The 14,157-nt window shown below is 50.5% G+C and overlaps 2 protein-coding genes across 3 annotated transcripts; both read right to left on the bottom strand.

Annotated features, from left to right (window-relative positions):
- Positions 1-222: 222 nt before the first annotated feature.
- On the bottom strand, positions 223-13,857 carry LOC136502254 (cytochrome B5-like protein). 2 transcript variants are annotated; one of them, XM_066497716.1, is made up of 7 exons: positions 12,867-13,857; positions 12,528-12,736; positions 12,308-12,417; positions 1,416-1,548; positions 1,315-1,349; positions 1,090-1,167; positions 223-976 (listed from the first exon to the last, which is right to left on the bottom strand). In XM_066497716.1, the coding sequence occupies exons 4-7, from the start codon at positions 1,495-1,497 to the stop codon at positions 779-781; spliced, it is 393 nt and encodes a 130-aa protein (XP_066353813.1). In that variant the 5' UTR covers positions 1,498-1,548; positions 12,308-12,417; positions 12,528-12,736; positions 12,867-13,857; the 3' UTR covers positions 223-778. The 2 variants fall into 2 exon arrangements, with proteins under 2 accessions (XP_066353813.1, XP_066353812.1); XM_066497715.1 differs by lacking the exons at positions 12,308-12,417; positions 12,528-12,736; positions 12,867-13,857 and adding exons at positions 9,262-9,483; positions 9,586-9,688; positions 9,779-9,818.
- On the bottom strand, positions 5,910-6,611 carry LOC136499803 (uncharacterized). The gene has a single exon (XM_066495327.1). The coding sequence runs from the start codon at positions 6,609-6,611 to the stop codon at positions 5,910-5,912; it is 702 nt and encodes a 233-aa protein (XP_066351424.1).
- Positions 13,858-14,157: the final 300 nt, after the last annotated feature.

Here is a 14,157-nt window from a genome sequence, read left to right as displayed (position 1 = left end):
CCAATGCCTTAGAAGCAGAGCATGACAAATCTTAAAAACCCATTCATTGATTCAACAACCAAGTTAAAAATCAAACTTGCAACATCTTCAACATATCATCACTTCAGAAGGGATCATGAGAAACAGGTTCTTATTTAACCAAAACAATTACAAGCGTTTCAGAGTCTTGTCCAACAACAGAAATGTACAAACACAAGCCAATGCAAAACAAATTTAATTTGGACATAACACTGGGATCTCAGCTGAAAATGGAAACAGGTTTGAGCTGATTTATCAGTCTAGTGCAATTTAACATGAATACTACTCTAGAGCAAACAAAACCAACAATAATAAGACAAGCTTTGCAATAGCATCTAACAACTTTATCCCATGAATTGAAACCAATATCTAGAAAGTGCTTATCATTTCATTATTAAATTATTTTTCAATTCTTCTCAATACCTGGGAACCAAACAAGGCCTTATGGAATTATTGATTGTGTATAGTATTTCTGTAGAAAACATTAGCAGTAGCAATACCTGGATAGGCAGCATGGGAAATAAAAAAACTGACCATTTTTGCCTATCATTACGGCAATACTGTCATTGTCTCTTTTTTTTTCATTTCCTTTTGAATGGTTTTCTTACAGAATATCTAAAATGGTGCTAAGTCTTCATGGAATATTGTTTGTAGTAGGAACAAAACTAAAATAATATTGCTAAATCTTCACTAATTTGGTCCATTAGATCACCATAACTTTAAGATGACGAATAGTTAAAATCAATGTCACCCTGAAGTGCTAATTTCTAATTTCTGAAGAAACAATTCCATGAAAGGCACTGAAGTGCTGAACCAATGACAGGATGCTATGAGGTATAAGAAGCAATATAAGAAGTAACAAACCCAAAAAAAACCCTCTAGTGGAATCACCACCAGCATTATTTAGAATGGCATCTCCACCTGGATGTTCCTCCACATAAGGAGTGACATCATAGACCTGGTTCAACCACCAAAGATAAATTTAGAAGACCAACATATTTGGATTTCCCTATTTTGAAGTCTAGGGCATTGAATATGGACAAACTGAGGTGGCCACTGCATTAATACAACCTTGTCCTTGATGATTATCCAACAATCCTTCCTTGTGTTATGTTTAGATATCTCTTCCTTCGTAAAGCTCCTAGATGTCTGAATGTAGAAAGACAGAAAAGGTATGTATCTCTTCAAGCTGTCTAAAATATTATAAGTATTATGGTGCAAATCTGAGAATAAATTGTCTTGTAGCATGCATTTGTAGGCTCAAGAAAACTAGCCAACTAAAATCGAAGAGTTTACCATTCCAGCTCCTGAATCAGTTCCCTTTGATTTACCTGCAATTCAAGAGTTGCTCAGATACAACTAGGTCAAGCTACTACAATAAGTTATGCAACTTGTACCTTTATTTTGTGACTTGGGGATCACAAAGAGAGCTCCTAGTGCCAAAAGAATGACAACTGAGATGATGACAATAACCTCCATCTTGCTCCTCTAGAATTAAGAACTTTGCAGCCACACAAAAAATGTGCTGTACTGAAAAAGGATAATTAAGAACAAGGCCAAAAGGATTAATTGCAGAGAGAGTAAAAATTAGGTATGGACTCAGTAATGAAGAAAGCTGATGTAACATCCTTAGTGAAGAATAGCAGAAGAATAACAAAACATGCCAATGTCAGCACACAGCACAATGAAATGGTATTTCCCTAAAGTCCACTGAATCAAAGATATAACATATTATGAAGCATAGCAAGGAAAACAGACTAATGCTAGACTATAACTCCCTAAGTGATCATGTCATCTTTTGAGAAGATGTTACCATCTGTTGTGACCCGATCTGCTGCGTAACGCGTATGAGTGGGAGGTGTGCAGACGAGGCTTGAAGGTCCGACGGTGCTGTGGCGGCGCCGTGCTCGGCGCCGGGGTTAGAGCTCAGAGATAGGAGATGAGGGCGCTCAGGCGCCAGGAGACCAGAGAGATAACTTCTAATCTCTGGATAATTTTTATTTGCTCACCATCGTTCAATACATAAAGACTCCAGTTCAAAAGCTAACTGCATGCTAAATTTTAGGATCCAAACAAACTCCTAATGACTAATCTAACTGACTGAACGGTCGGGTGACTGCGCCACCGAATGCGCGACGCAGCTTTCGTCGTTTCGGCGGCTCCCTGGCTCACGCTCTAGCCACGTGCACGCTTCCTCCTCTGGTACTTGTTGCCCACCATAACATCTCTCCCTCCCTGGAGAAACAGCTCGTCCTCGAGCTGGAACGTTGGATGAGCCTCACGGAATGCGTCGAGTGGCTCCCAGGTGGCCTCCGATTCCGGCATGTTCTCCCAGTGCACGAGCACGTGCCAGACGTCGCGACGCAGGCTGGCTCGCAGAACGCGCGCTGGCTTCGGAAGCAGACGGCCATGTCGCAGTGGAGGTAGTGCTGGTGTCGACGACGGCGGGGTGCCCCTGAACGGCTTGAGCACACCAACATGGGCGACGTCGTGGATCCGGGCACCTTCTGGCAGCTGCAGTCGGTACGCCACCACTCCGACGCGCTCCAGCACCTGGAAAGGCCCGGCGTAACGCGGGCCAAGCTTGCCGCGGCTGCCCGTTGCCAGAGTTTGGGCCGGTCGGTGTAGCATGCGCAGCCAGACCCAGTCTCCGGGCGCGAACTCTAAGCGGCGATGAGTGGCATCATAGTGACGTCGAGCGTACTCCTGCGCTTGCAAGAGGCGTGCGCGGACCTCGTCCAGGAACGCATCCCGGTCCGCCAGCATGGTGTCGACGGTGTCGGTGCGTGCCGCGCCCTGCTGATAAGGCACGATCGCCGGCGGCGGCCGACCGTACACCACCTGGAAGGGGGTAGTGCGCAGCGCGGAGTGGTACGCCGTGTTGTAACAATACTCAGCCCACGAAAGCCAATCCAGCCACGCGCGGGGACGATCACCTGTCATGCAACGAAGATACATAGCAATGGTTTTGTTAATGGCCTCCGATTGCCCATCCGTTTGGGGGTGGAATGCCGAACTCATACGAAGCTGGACCCCTGCCAACCGGAATAGGTCACGCCAGACATGTCCAGTGAAGACCGGATCGCGGTCCGACACGATGGACTCCAGGAATCCATGGAGGCGAACAATTTCGGCGAAAAAAGCTCTGGCAACTGACGCTGCTGTGTATGGGTGCCCCAGCGGGATGAAATGGGCGTACTTCGAGAGGCGATCAACCACGGTTAGAATAACACTTTTGCCGTGTACCTTAGGAAGGGCTTCGACGAAGTCCATCGAGATGTCCGCCCACACTCGCGACGGAATCGGCAGCGGCTGGAGCAGGCCAGCGGGGTGCAGAGCTTCCGTTTTGTTGCGCTGACATGTCGTGCACGCGCGAACGAAGTCACGCACAATGCGGCGGTCATGCTCGACGTAGAAATCAGCTCGGAGTCTCTGAAGTGTCTTCTGTACTCCTTCATGTGCCCCTGTGTGTGCAAGGCGCAGTACTTCCGTCAATAGGGGTGATGTCGCCGGTATCATGACGTGGCCATGGTGGGTGATCAGGCCATCAGTCACCGCCCAGGGCTCGCCACGCGCACCGGAGGCCACGTCCTTCCGTAGCTGCTCAAGTGCAGGCAGGTTCAAGAGCTCCCGCCGAAGTTCCTCATAAAAGCTGAATGATGGTGCAGTAATCGCTGACAGCTGTAGCTCTTCGGCGTCGCGCCGGGACAAGGCGTCCGCGACGACGTTCAGGCGACCGGGCCGGAACTCTACACTGAAATCGAACCCGAAGAGTTTGCTAACCCATTGGTGCTGGGGAATCGTCGATAGGCGCTGATCGAGGATGAACTTGAGTGTGTTGTGATCTGTACGGACGACAAAAGAACGGCCCCAAAGGTAAGGACGCCAATGTCGGACTGCTTGCACCAATCCGATTAACTCCCTTTTATATGCTGCCAGCTTCATGTGCCTTGGTGCAAAAGGCTTGCTGAAGAAAGCCAACGGGCCGGCACCTTGGTGTAAGACAGCGCCGAATCCTGTCTCGGACGCATCACAATCCACGACAAAAGCCTGTTCAAAATCCGGCAAATGCAGTACCGGTGCTTCTGATAGAGCTTGTTTCAGGGTGTTGAAAGCAGCCGTAGCGGAGTCCGTCCAGTGGAAGCTTTCCTTCTTGAGAAGCTGGGTCAGTGGAGCTGCAACCGTGCCAAAACTCTGAATAAAGCGCCGGTAGTAGCCAGCTAATCCAAGGAACCCCCGCAGACCCCGTACTGATCGTGGCTGCGGCCATGACTGAATGGCCTGAATCTTGTCTTTGTCAACTGCCACTCCTTGTGCTGAAATTACATGGCCCAGATAGGAGACCGTAGCGGTGGCAAATGAACACTTCGACCGTTTGACATGGAGTTGATGCTCCCTGAGGGTGGCTAGCACTGCTCGCAGGAGCCGGAGGTGCTCAGACCAAGAATTACTGTAAACCAATATATCATCAAAGAAGACTAGCACTCCGCGGCGTAAGAATGGGCGCAATACCATATTCATAAGAGCTTGAAATGTCCGATGGCGCATTAGATAATCCGAAGGGCATGACCAAGAATTCAAAATGCCCGTGGTGAGTGCGAAATGCCGTCTTGTGTACATCATCTGGATGGACTCGCACCTGGTGATACCCGGACTTAAGATCCAGCTTTGTGAAGAACTAAGCACCGTGCAATTCATCAAGGAGTTCCTCGATGACTGGTATGGGGAATTTGTCTTTCACTGTACTGGAATTCAAGGCTCTGTAATCGACACAAAAGTGCCAGGATGCATCTTGTTTCTTCACCAGCAAAACCGAAGCTGAGAATGGTGATGTACTCGGTCGAATGATGCCCTGAGCCATCATTGTGGCACATTGTGCCTCGAGCTCATCTTTTTGCAATTGTGGATATCGATAAGGTCTGACTGCCATAGGATCTGTGTTGGGCTTCAGGTGAATGCGATGGTCACAGGGTCTGGCCGGAGGAAGTCCCATCGGAGCTGCAAAGACATCCTGAAACGAATCCAACAGCCGATCGAGGAGGGCCGGCGCGTCCTTGCGGATAGAATGAAGACGACCAGTGGGTACAATGTCAGTTCTCGAGGATCCAAGGCCCTTCCAAAAGACTCGGCGACCACCGCGCCAAAACGCCATGCACAGATCATCAAAATCCCACAATATCGGCCCCAAGGTACGGAGGAAAGCAATGCCGAGCACCATGTCATGGCAATCAAGGGGGATCGTGAAGCAGTCAAGGGTGCAGTCCTCATGTCCAACTCCCTGTTGTGTAACACGCAGGCCAACATCACGTGCTAATCCATGGCAGGCCACCCGATCACCGTTGGCGACCGTGACGTGGGCGCCCTCGCTGCTATGGAAGACCAAGCCGGCTCTCTGTGCCGCACTGCTACTGATGAAGTTGTGTGTGGAGCCTGAGTCGATCAGGGCCGTGAACTTGTGAGCTCCGATGGTGACCCTGAGCTGCATTGTTTCCTCAGTGCGAATGCCGGCGATGGCGTGAAGGGAAATCAACGGCTAGTCATCATCCAGGATCGACTGCTCAGATGGCTGGCGCCGCTTCCTCGTTGACATCATCACTGACTTCCAAGTAGAACAGCCTTGCACAGCGATGACCCCGGACGTATTGTTCGTCACAATTGTAACAAAGGCCCATGCGACGACGCTCTGTCATTTCTGCTGGTGTCAAGCGTCGAAACGGCCGTGGCGGCGTTGGTGGAGCGGGCAAAGCCAGTGGGGCAGTTGCCAGGAGGCAGAGCCGCTGGCGTCGTGATAGCAGGTGGCGCTGCGTACTGTCTTCCTTGTGGGCAATGCGGTCGCGCTGTTGCGGGGAGCACCGCTGGGACGTTGCGGCGCTCATACGCACGCGCCAACATTATCGCGCGTTGGAGATCCGCCGGCATCTGCAACTCGACGTCTGTCCAGATCGGATCTGGCGGCCCCCCGTGTAAAGCTGCACCTGTTGGATGGGGACCAACACACCGGCGTGCGCCAAACGGGCTAGGAAGGACTCGGTGTAGTCATCAATTGAACAACGAAACGGAAGCCGAGCCAAATCGGACAAGTGGTTGGTGCCAAGGGGGGGGGGGGCGAAACGTTGTTGGCACATGGCACGGAAGCGTTCCCAGGAGACGGCAGCGACACCACCTTCATCGCGCTCGAACATATAGTACCAGTACTGTGCTACCCCCGTCATGTGGAACGAAGCCAACCACACCTTGTCGGCCTCGCGCGTTCGCTGGGCTCGGAAGAAATGATCACACTTGTTGAGCCAATCCAGAGGGTCTGCCTTGCCGTCGAACGTGGGGAACGTGAACTTATGAAATCTGGGCACCGCACCACCGTCCTCTGGATCTCCAACAGCAGGGTAGACGGGCGTGTTGAATGGGGCCGGGAGCGGCGATGGTGACGGTGGGAAAGAGATCTGCGTGATGGGTACAGGACGGCTTGCCATAGTTGGGTGAACAATGGCCGACCCGGATGACGACGCAGACGGCAAACCCCCGTAGCCTGGCATCCCGAACGGCAGCGACTGCGGGTGCACCGACGAGCCCGGACGCCCATCGCCACCGGCCATCCTCGTGGCCAGTTGACCCATTTGCCTCTACAGCCCATAGATGGCGGTGGTCAGGGTGTCCAAAGCGCCCGTAGAGGCGACCGCCTGAGAGGGACCAACGGAAAAAGGAATAGTGGATTGCTGTATGGCGGCGGTGTTGGTGGTGGGGTGGAGGTTTGAGGCATGGCGGCGGAGGTGACAGGGATGGGTGCGGAAGGTCCTGACATCGGCCCAGAGCTGTCTGATACCAGATTGTTGTGACCCGATCTGCTGCGTAACGCGTATGAGTGGGAGGTGTGTAGACGAGGCTTGAAGGTCCGACGGTGCTATGGCGACGCCGTGCTCGGCGCCGGGGTTAGAGCTCGGAGATAGGAGATGAGGGCGCTCAGGCGCCAGGAGACCAGAGAGATAACTTCTAATCTCTGGATAATTTTTATTTGCTCACCATCGTTCAATACATAAAGACTCCAGTTCAAAAGCTAACAAACTGCATGCTAAATTTTAGGATCCATACAAACTCCTAATGACTAATCTAACTGACTGAACGGTCGGGTGACCGCGCCACCGAATGCGAGACGCAGCTTTCGTCGTTTCGGCGGCTCTCTGGCTCACGCTGTAGCCACGTGCACGCTTCCTCCTCTGGTACTTGTTGCCCACCATAACACCATCAATGCTAAATCAGAGAGGGAGAAGTGTGTGTGTGGGTGGGTGGGGGGGGGGGGGGGGGGGGGGGGCGGTAGCAACTAGCAAGGACCATCGCAAGGTAGGTGACTTCTCACATCATAGCTAAGACGATGGATGATGTTATTAATGATGCATTAGTATGAAGCAGGTATATGTGAGCCGTGTTTAGGGAATTAAAATATTGTGTATTACACCAAGGATCGTCAGTATACTGATGATGCCATTCTTTTCATGAAGAGAACAAAAAAAGTACTGAGCACGGAAATGAATAGTTTTCCAAAATGAATGAGTGCAGGCTCAGACCGACCTAACGAATCTATATATATATATATATATATATATATAACTTTAAATGTGGGTTCATTTACTGCTCGTTTACTGTTTACCCGGGACTCCGACTCATATCACTGTAGATCAGCAGTGGCGGTTACCACTTCCGCTGTGCACAGTACCGCCCCGATAAAAAGAACAGTACCAACCCGATAAAGAACAGTACCAACCTGATAAGAAAACAGTGCAACCCAATACAGAATAGTATATACCCAATGTGGAACAGTGCACGCCCGTTCCATCTTTTTTTCCCCACGCGGAGCGTGGGCACTCAAGCTAGTTAACATGAAGGGTGAGCAAGCATTCACAGTATTGAGGATTGAAAGTTTGGCGAATAAGCACAAAATATCGACAACTTCAAGTGGATGAAGTGGGAATTGGAAGAATGCATCGCAATAACGTGGTTGATATATGAGCAAAAGACTTCAGTTAAAAAACAATAGGAGGGTCATGCTAAGGCCTCTTGCTGATAATAAAAATTACTAATGATAGCAACAGATTTACAGGATGCAAATAACATTCCAAACAGTTACAACCATACTTAGCCTAAACAAGGAAAAATAAATGAAAATGTAGTGCATCTGAAGAAATTTTCATCTTCCTTCACAATGATGAGCGAGTAATTAGCAAGTCAAATTACTTTTCAATGCATCAATGATCTGCCAAGGAATTTTTGCGTCCAACCATGGTTTTATACCTAGTATTTTCTTTTTCCCCCAATGTCGAGCCAATATGTCTCTTGAAAAAACTTCATGTTGCAAAATCGACTGAAACTATGTTCTGTTGGTTTGAGGTTTAACGCTATAGTGGAAACAATGCTTTGTGCCTTTGTTCAATTAAATAGTACACTCAGTGAGGTGTCATTGAATACGAGTGAAGGGATAAATACACGTTCAGGGTGTCCGGTCAGGAAATCCCACTTGGGAAATCCCCCGCGGCACATGAATCCCAAATAAACTGGATGGGTTCGGATGTTGAAGCAGCTATCCCAATCCCAAACAGGAACACCGTGATTATGGGTTCGGATGTTGGAGCGAGACTATCCCAATCCCACAAAGGAAGATCCTGATTCGAGGACAGCATGAACAGCCCATCCAAGCGAGACTTAGACAGCTAGGCTAGGGATTCCTAAGCCAATCCTGGGGATGTATGGATCTCGCTGCGCCGCAGCGGGGGCGACGAGGGCGGCGGGAGAGCGGGAGAGAGAAGTGCGCCTGAAGGCCGGAAGGGAGTGAGACGGCAGGCCGAGTGCGTGCGCCGTGTGCCGTGTGGATCCGGTTCGACTGGCTCTACACTACACCAAGACGTTGGCAACGCTGCTCGCGTCCTCCTCTCTCTAGTAAATAACTAGCAGCATGCTAACGCTACGATAAAAACAAAAGGACAATATATTTCTTAAAAATAAAGTAAATAGTGAGATATATAGATTAAGATTCTAATATACCAGTCTAATGTTTTTGGAACCCATGTAGGTATAGGCCTCGGGTCCATTATACATATATTTCTAGCCTACTCAAGGTTTAAGCATCGAGTCATCAGAATATTTTTTCCCTCGTCGTTGCAGGAAGCTCCAATTGAAGCTTCTTGACAGAATATTTTCATATGTAATAATTTAGAATGTGAGCTCCTAGTGAAAGTTCCATATGCAAAGACGTACCTCTAGAAAGATGGTTTTTAGGCAAGAACTCTTTCATCAGGATAGATATTTGCGAATAACTATAAATGAAAATAAGAAAACAAATTCATCAGGACAAAAATGCGAATAACTCTTCACTGGCTGTCTCAAGATGGGCTTCTGAACCATCTGAAGCCTGAGGACTCAAAAGAGCATCTATTGCTTTTTTTTATGCATTGCTTTCTGGCTGAGACATCGGTAGACCTGCAAGCGAGATTAACTTGTGAGGTAAGTTACTTGCCTACATTATAGATAGCTTACATCCCAGGAGGGCATACTCCGAGATTGCTTTTGGGTTCAAATTACCTGAACCACAGACAGCACCACTGACAGGTATGATAGATATGTTGATGAGAAAAGCTACTGTAAGGGCAAATGCACTTTCAATCGTATACAATCTGCAGGCTTCCTGCAAGAGAGTGAATTGTTAGCACGGGCAATCATCTGAAAATAGGAATAACACATTAGGTCAGTCAGTATAAGGGGAATTAGAGGTTACCTTAATCCCATGAACCGACCGTGGCACTTTTCTGATGTGACTGCAATTTATGCCACGATAAACGAAAAAGGTCATGTGTTGAAAACTGAAATGCTTGGAAACTAACAGAATATACCAAGAAGCTTACGGCATTCGCCATAGCACCAAGTAATGAGATGGCAAGACATGTAGCTCCATTTCCTTTAAGTTCAGGAACAAGGCCCCTCACAACTTCGAAGTACTTGCATTAGATACCCAAAGTTCAATTAAGGAACAAGTTGCTATTAGAACACAAAAATGCAATAGAAATTCTAGTGTAGCAGGGCCTATTGGGGCCTGGGCTGGATTATAGCCCATTAGTGTTAGGGTTAATTAGAGATAAGGGTCGCTTGCTTGGATTCAAAGTAAACCTCTCTATATAAAGAGGGGAGAGGGTAGTATCAATCTAATCAAGCAGAATTAAGAAGAAATCCCTTCCCTCTTGCCCGGCCGTGGGCAAACGACCCGCGGCCGCTCTCTCTCTCACCCCCGCATCCTAGCTGTTTAACAGTAACCGCGGTACTGTAGCGCCGCGGGTACTGTAGCGCGTCAGCTGCCGTCCGCTGCCCTCGACTCTCTCCTCTCAATCCTAGCAACCACATAACAATCGTATAAGATCTCTGGTCGTCATGTCCACCCATGGCCATGTCGATCCGCTGCCCTCCACTGCTCTGCGGCGGCCCGCCAGGCACCACCACACCGCGTCGTGGTCTCACGTCGGCCAGGGTGCCGAATCCGCTGCAGATGGCCACGGGTGCGTCGTCCCCGCAGTGGGCGTCATGACGAACAGCAATTGACGGGGCTTCCTTGACCTCGGCAAGATGGTGGCCGGTTCATGTTCTCTGGGCGCAGCCGAACCACGGACTCCAGCAAGCTCTGCCGCCGCCGCCGCCCCAGCAGTCTTGACGCTGTATTACGGGAGGCAAAACAGACACGGCGACCACACCTCACCAGGCCGGGTTCCCCCGCTGGTGTGCCGATCCAGGACATCAAGTTCCCTCACTCACCGTCCCCGATACTGGTGTGGCTCACGGGCGCCTCGCCGCCGGTCTACTCCACCACGCCGGCGCGTATGTCGATCCCGCAGGCGCCCCACATCACCGCGGGTTTCGGCCATGGGGGCGCTCCGGCGTCGAGCACCCTCTACGGCGGCGTCGATGGGGCCCTCTTCCACGGCTCCAGCCTCTGGCCGCCCCCGGCGTCCGACGCGGCTCCATCGGCGGCCGCCCCCGCGGCGTTCGGCGCGGCTGAGTTCCAGCCGAAGGGCTACAAGCTGGACTTCACCACGAGCGCCGGCGTCCAGCAGATCCAAGACGCAGGCGAGAAGTCGCGGCAGATCGAGCAGCCGACGGACATCGCGATGGAGCCGGCGGGGAAGATGCTTACACACCAGGTGTCGGCAGTTTCCCCCACGGGTAACGGGCATGCTGTTTTTCTCGCGGGCGGCGAACTCAAACTCTGCGGTGGCGGCGGTTGGGGAGGCGCTCCCCTCGTCGTTCTCCGTCGAAAGCCATCCGCTCTTCTTTGTGCGGTGCAGACCAGCATCCGTCCGGCAGGGAGAAGGCATGGTGTCACCGGCGGAAGCGCACGGCCTAGCACCGCCACTTTCCGCCATCGACCACCGCGAGGGCGCCTTCGCTGGCCGTTGTTGCGACTACTTCTAGGTGGACATATACATGCACCCCTTTCGTCAAGATGGTGTCCATGGGATCCAGGTGGTTGTCTACGTGCAGCTTATGCATCGGGCTGGTGTCCGCCATCAATTGAAGAGGCTGCAAAAATAAAGAGTTCACATCTATTTTCGGTTGATAATAATAAAATAAGCCGAGATGTAAAAGGCTTGTTTTTAAGTGATAGGTTTGTGTCGAGACATCGTTATAAGTTGGTTAGGTTGCAGCTCGAGGACGAGCTGCATGTCTAGGTGGGGTGTAGTGTCAGAGTATGGCAGGGGCCTATTGGGCCTGGGCTGGATGTATAGCCCATTAGTGTTAGGGTTAATTAGAGATAAGGGTCGCTTGCTTAGGAGTCTAAGTAAACCTCTCTATATAAGGAGAGGATATGTATTAATCTAATCAAACAAGAATTAAGAAGAAAATCCCTTCCCTCTTGCCCGGCCGTGGACAAACGTCCCGTGGCCGTCTCTCTCTCTCACCCCCGCAACATTATCGCGAACAGTACCCACGGTACTGTAGCGCCTCGGGTCCTGTAGCACGTCAGCCGCCGTCGCTACCCTCGACTCTCTCCTCTCAATCCTAGCAACCACATAACATCTAGCTTACGGACCTGCACCAAAATATTACAGTATGCAATATGAGCCACTCAAACAAGACAGATGTGAGTGCTATCTGTTAACTAAAGTCATTGAATTGATGATCTTCTTATATATATACTGTATCTGTTAATAAAGCTGCTTTAAATAGAATTTTGGTTTGCAATAATGAGGATGTTTTTTATGGCATTGAAACTCTTAGCAAAGAGTAACCAGATTCCTGTAATAGGAAATTGTCTTACACCATATTCCTGTAGTAATAAGAGGATCAGAGTGTTGAGTCCAGTTATTAGAACAGCACACCATACTGGGAATCTGAACAGCATGTTCAGAGCAAAAGCAGTTCCAATTACTACAAAAGAATAAACAACCACCTTAGTTGATAAGAAATTCCAGGAGAATTCAACATTAAGCTAAAAGAATCAGTTGTGTGATCTGCCAGTTTGACAGACAATTACTTACAATGAGTTCCTACATGTTGATTAGGCCACACATTCCAACCAGAAAATCTAATAATCTGCTATATAAACTTGCACCTACATGGATTGGCATCATCAACACATATGCAAACAGAACCATATATGTTACTCTAGAGGGAAAAAAAAGTGTAATAACCAGATAGCTTAGATCACTTATGTGAGTTAAGTGCCATGGGGAATCCAGCGCAGCTGCTGTCAATCAAATTAGAGTAAATTAAATTAAATCGTTGTTTCCACAAACAAATAGGAAAAAAAATCTTAAGCTCATGGATGGACCAAAATTCACAATGGATTTAAACGCAGGGTGTGAGAAAGGAATGACCTGGATTCTGGAGAAGACCATGCAGGCAAGTGACGAGCTTGAGAAGACCATGCAGGATTGTTCACGACGCCAACCGGACCAGATCGTTATGGATGGCTGGACGGGGTCAACTTTTGGCTGGAAACTTCCGGTAGGCCAGCAGCCATGGATGGCGCACAGGCGAGCTCGATCTCCGGCTGTGGTTCAGGAGAGCACGGCTTCGTGACGAGGACGCAAACTCGATGGGCTGGTTCTTGGCGGCAGAAACGGATCCACGGCAGGTCCTCGTCAACAGGGAGACGGCGGCGGCTGCTGTTGAAGAACAGAGCAAACCACGCACAAGATAGAGAGAGGGAGAGCACGGCGCAGCTTCGTGGGTGGCTCCTCACCTCCGCGCGAGTTCGGCGGCTCGGCCCTCGTCGGCTGAAAGGCGGCGGCTGGCCGAAATCCGCGATGGAGGATCGAGGAACTCGGCTGCGGCTGCGCGTGCGGCGAAGAGTCGAAGAGTAGGGGCGCGGGCTCTGCAGATGCGTCGCGTCTCCGTGGGAAGCAAGAAAGGAGAAGGCAGCGGCGCCCCGCCCACCGTGCGCCCTGCCGGGCCTCGCCTAGCTCGTTGTGCGCGGGCGTCGACGAAGCATCGTGTCATCTCTTCGGTTCTTTCTCCCTCATTAGTTTTCTATCGTTTGAACTGCATGTCGACTTGAGCATGGAGCCGCCGCCGCTGTCTCACGACCCCGCCTTCGGCACCGGTACTGGCTCCAGCCATCGCCCTGTGGCTGGCTCCCGCGGCTCGGACGCCCGCGAGTGGCGGAGCCCGCGTCCTCCAGAGCCGTGGGGGCGTCGCTCCGCCTCGTCCATGGCCGGAGCGCCGCCGCAGCAGCCATCGCTGCCGGAGCCTATAGCTAGGGTTTTGAGCCCGCGCGTGGGGGAGAGGATTTTTTTTAAAAAAAAATTTGGGGGAGAGGAGGAGTCGCTCCGTCGCGCGTGGATGATAGGGTCGCGCCTGAGGCCTTCGGCAGTGTGAGGGGAGAGTGATGCCAGACAGGTGAGAGAAATTTGGAGCATCACTCCAACCACTGTGGCAGGCGCCCAAAACCAAGTGATGCTAGAAAAACTCGAGCGGAGCATGTAGTTGCTGTTGATGTCCAAACATTAAAGAAAGATTTCTTGTGTCGATGCTTCTGTGCCGATGCTGCTTAGCAAGTGAAAACTCTGCAGGCCTCTTTCCCTGCCAACCACCAATCCGATATCCTTTATCCTTTCTTTATTGATTTTTTTACTATATCTAGTGGGCCCTATAAGTAATGCCACA

The sequence above is a fragment of the Miscanthus floridulus genome, chromosome 13, assembly GCF_019320115.1.
Source record: "Miscanthus floridulus cultivar M001 chromosome 13, ASM1932011v1, whole genome shotgun sequence".
Classification (NCBI taxonomy): domain Eukaryota; kingdom Viridiplantae; phylum Streptophyta; class Magnoliopsida; order Poales; family Poaceae; genus Miscanthus; species Miscanthus floridulus.
The sequence above is the reverse complement of the archived record's forward strand: the minus strand, read 5'-3'. Positions and strand labels throughout refer to the sequence as shown.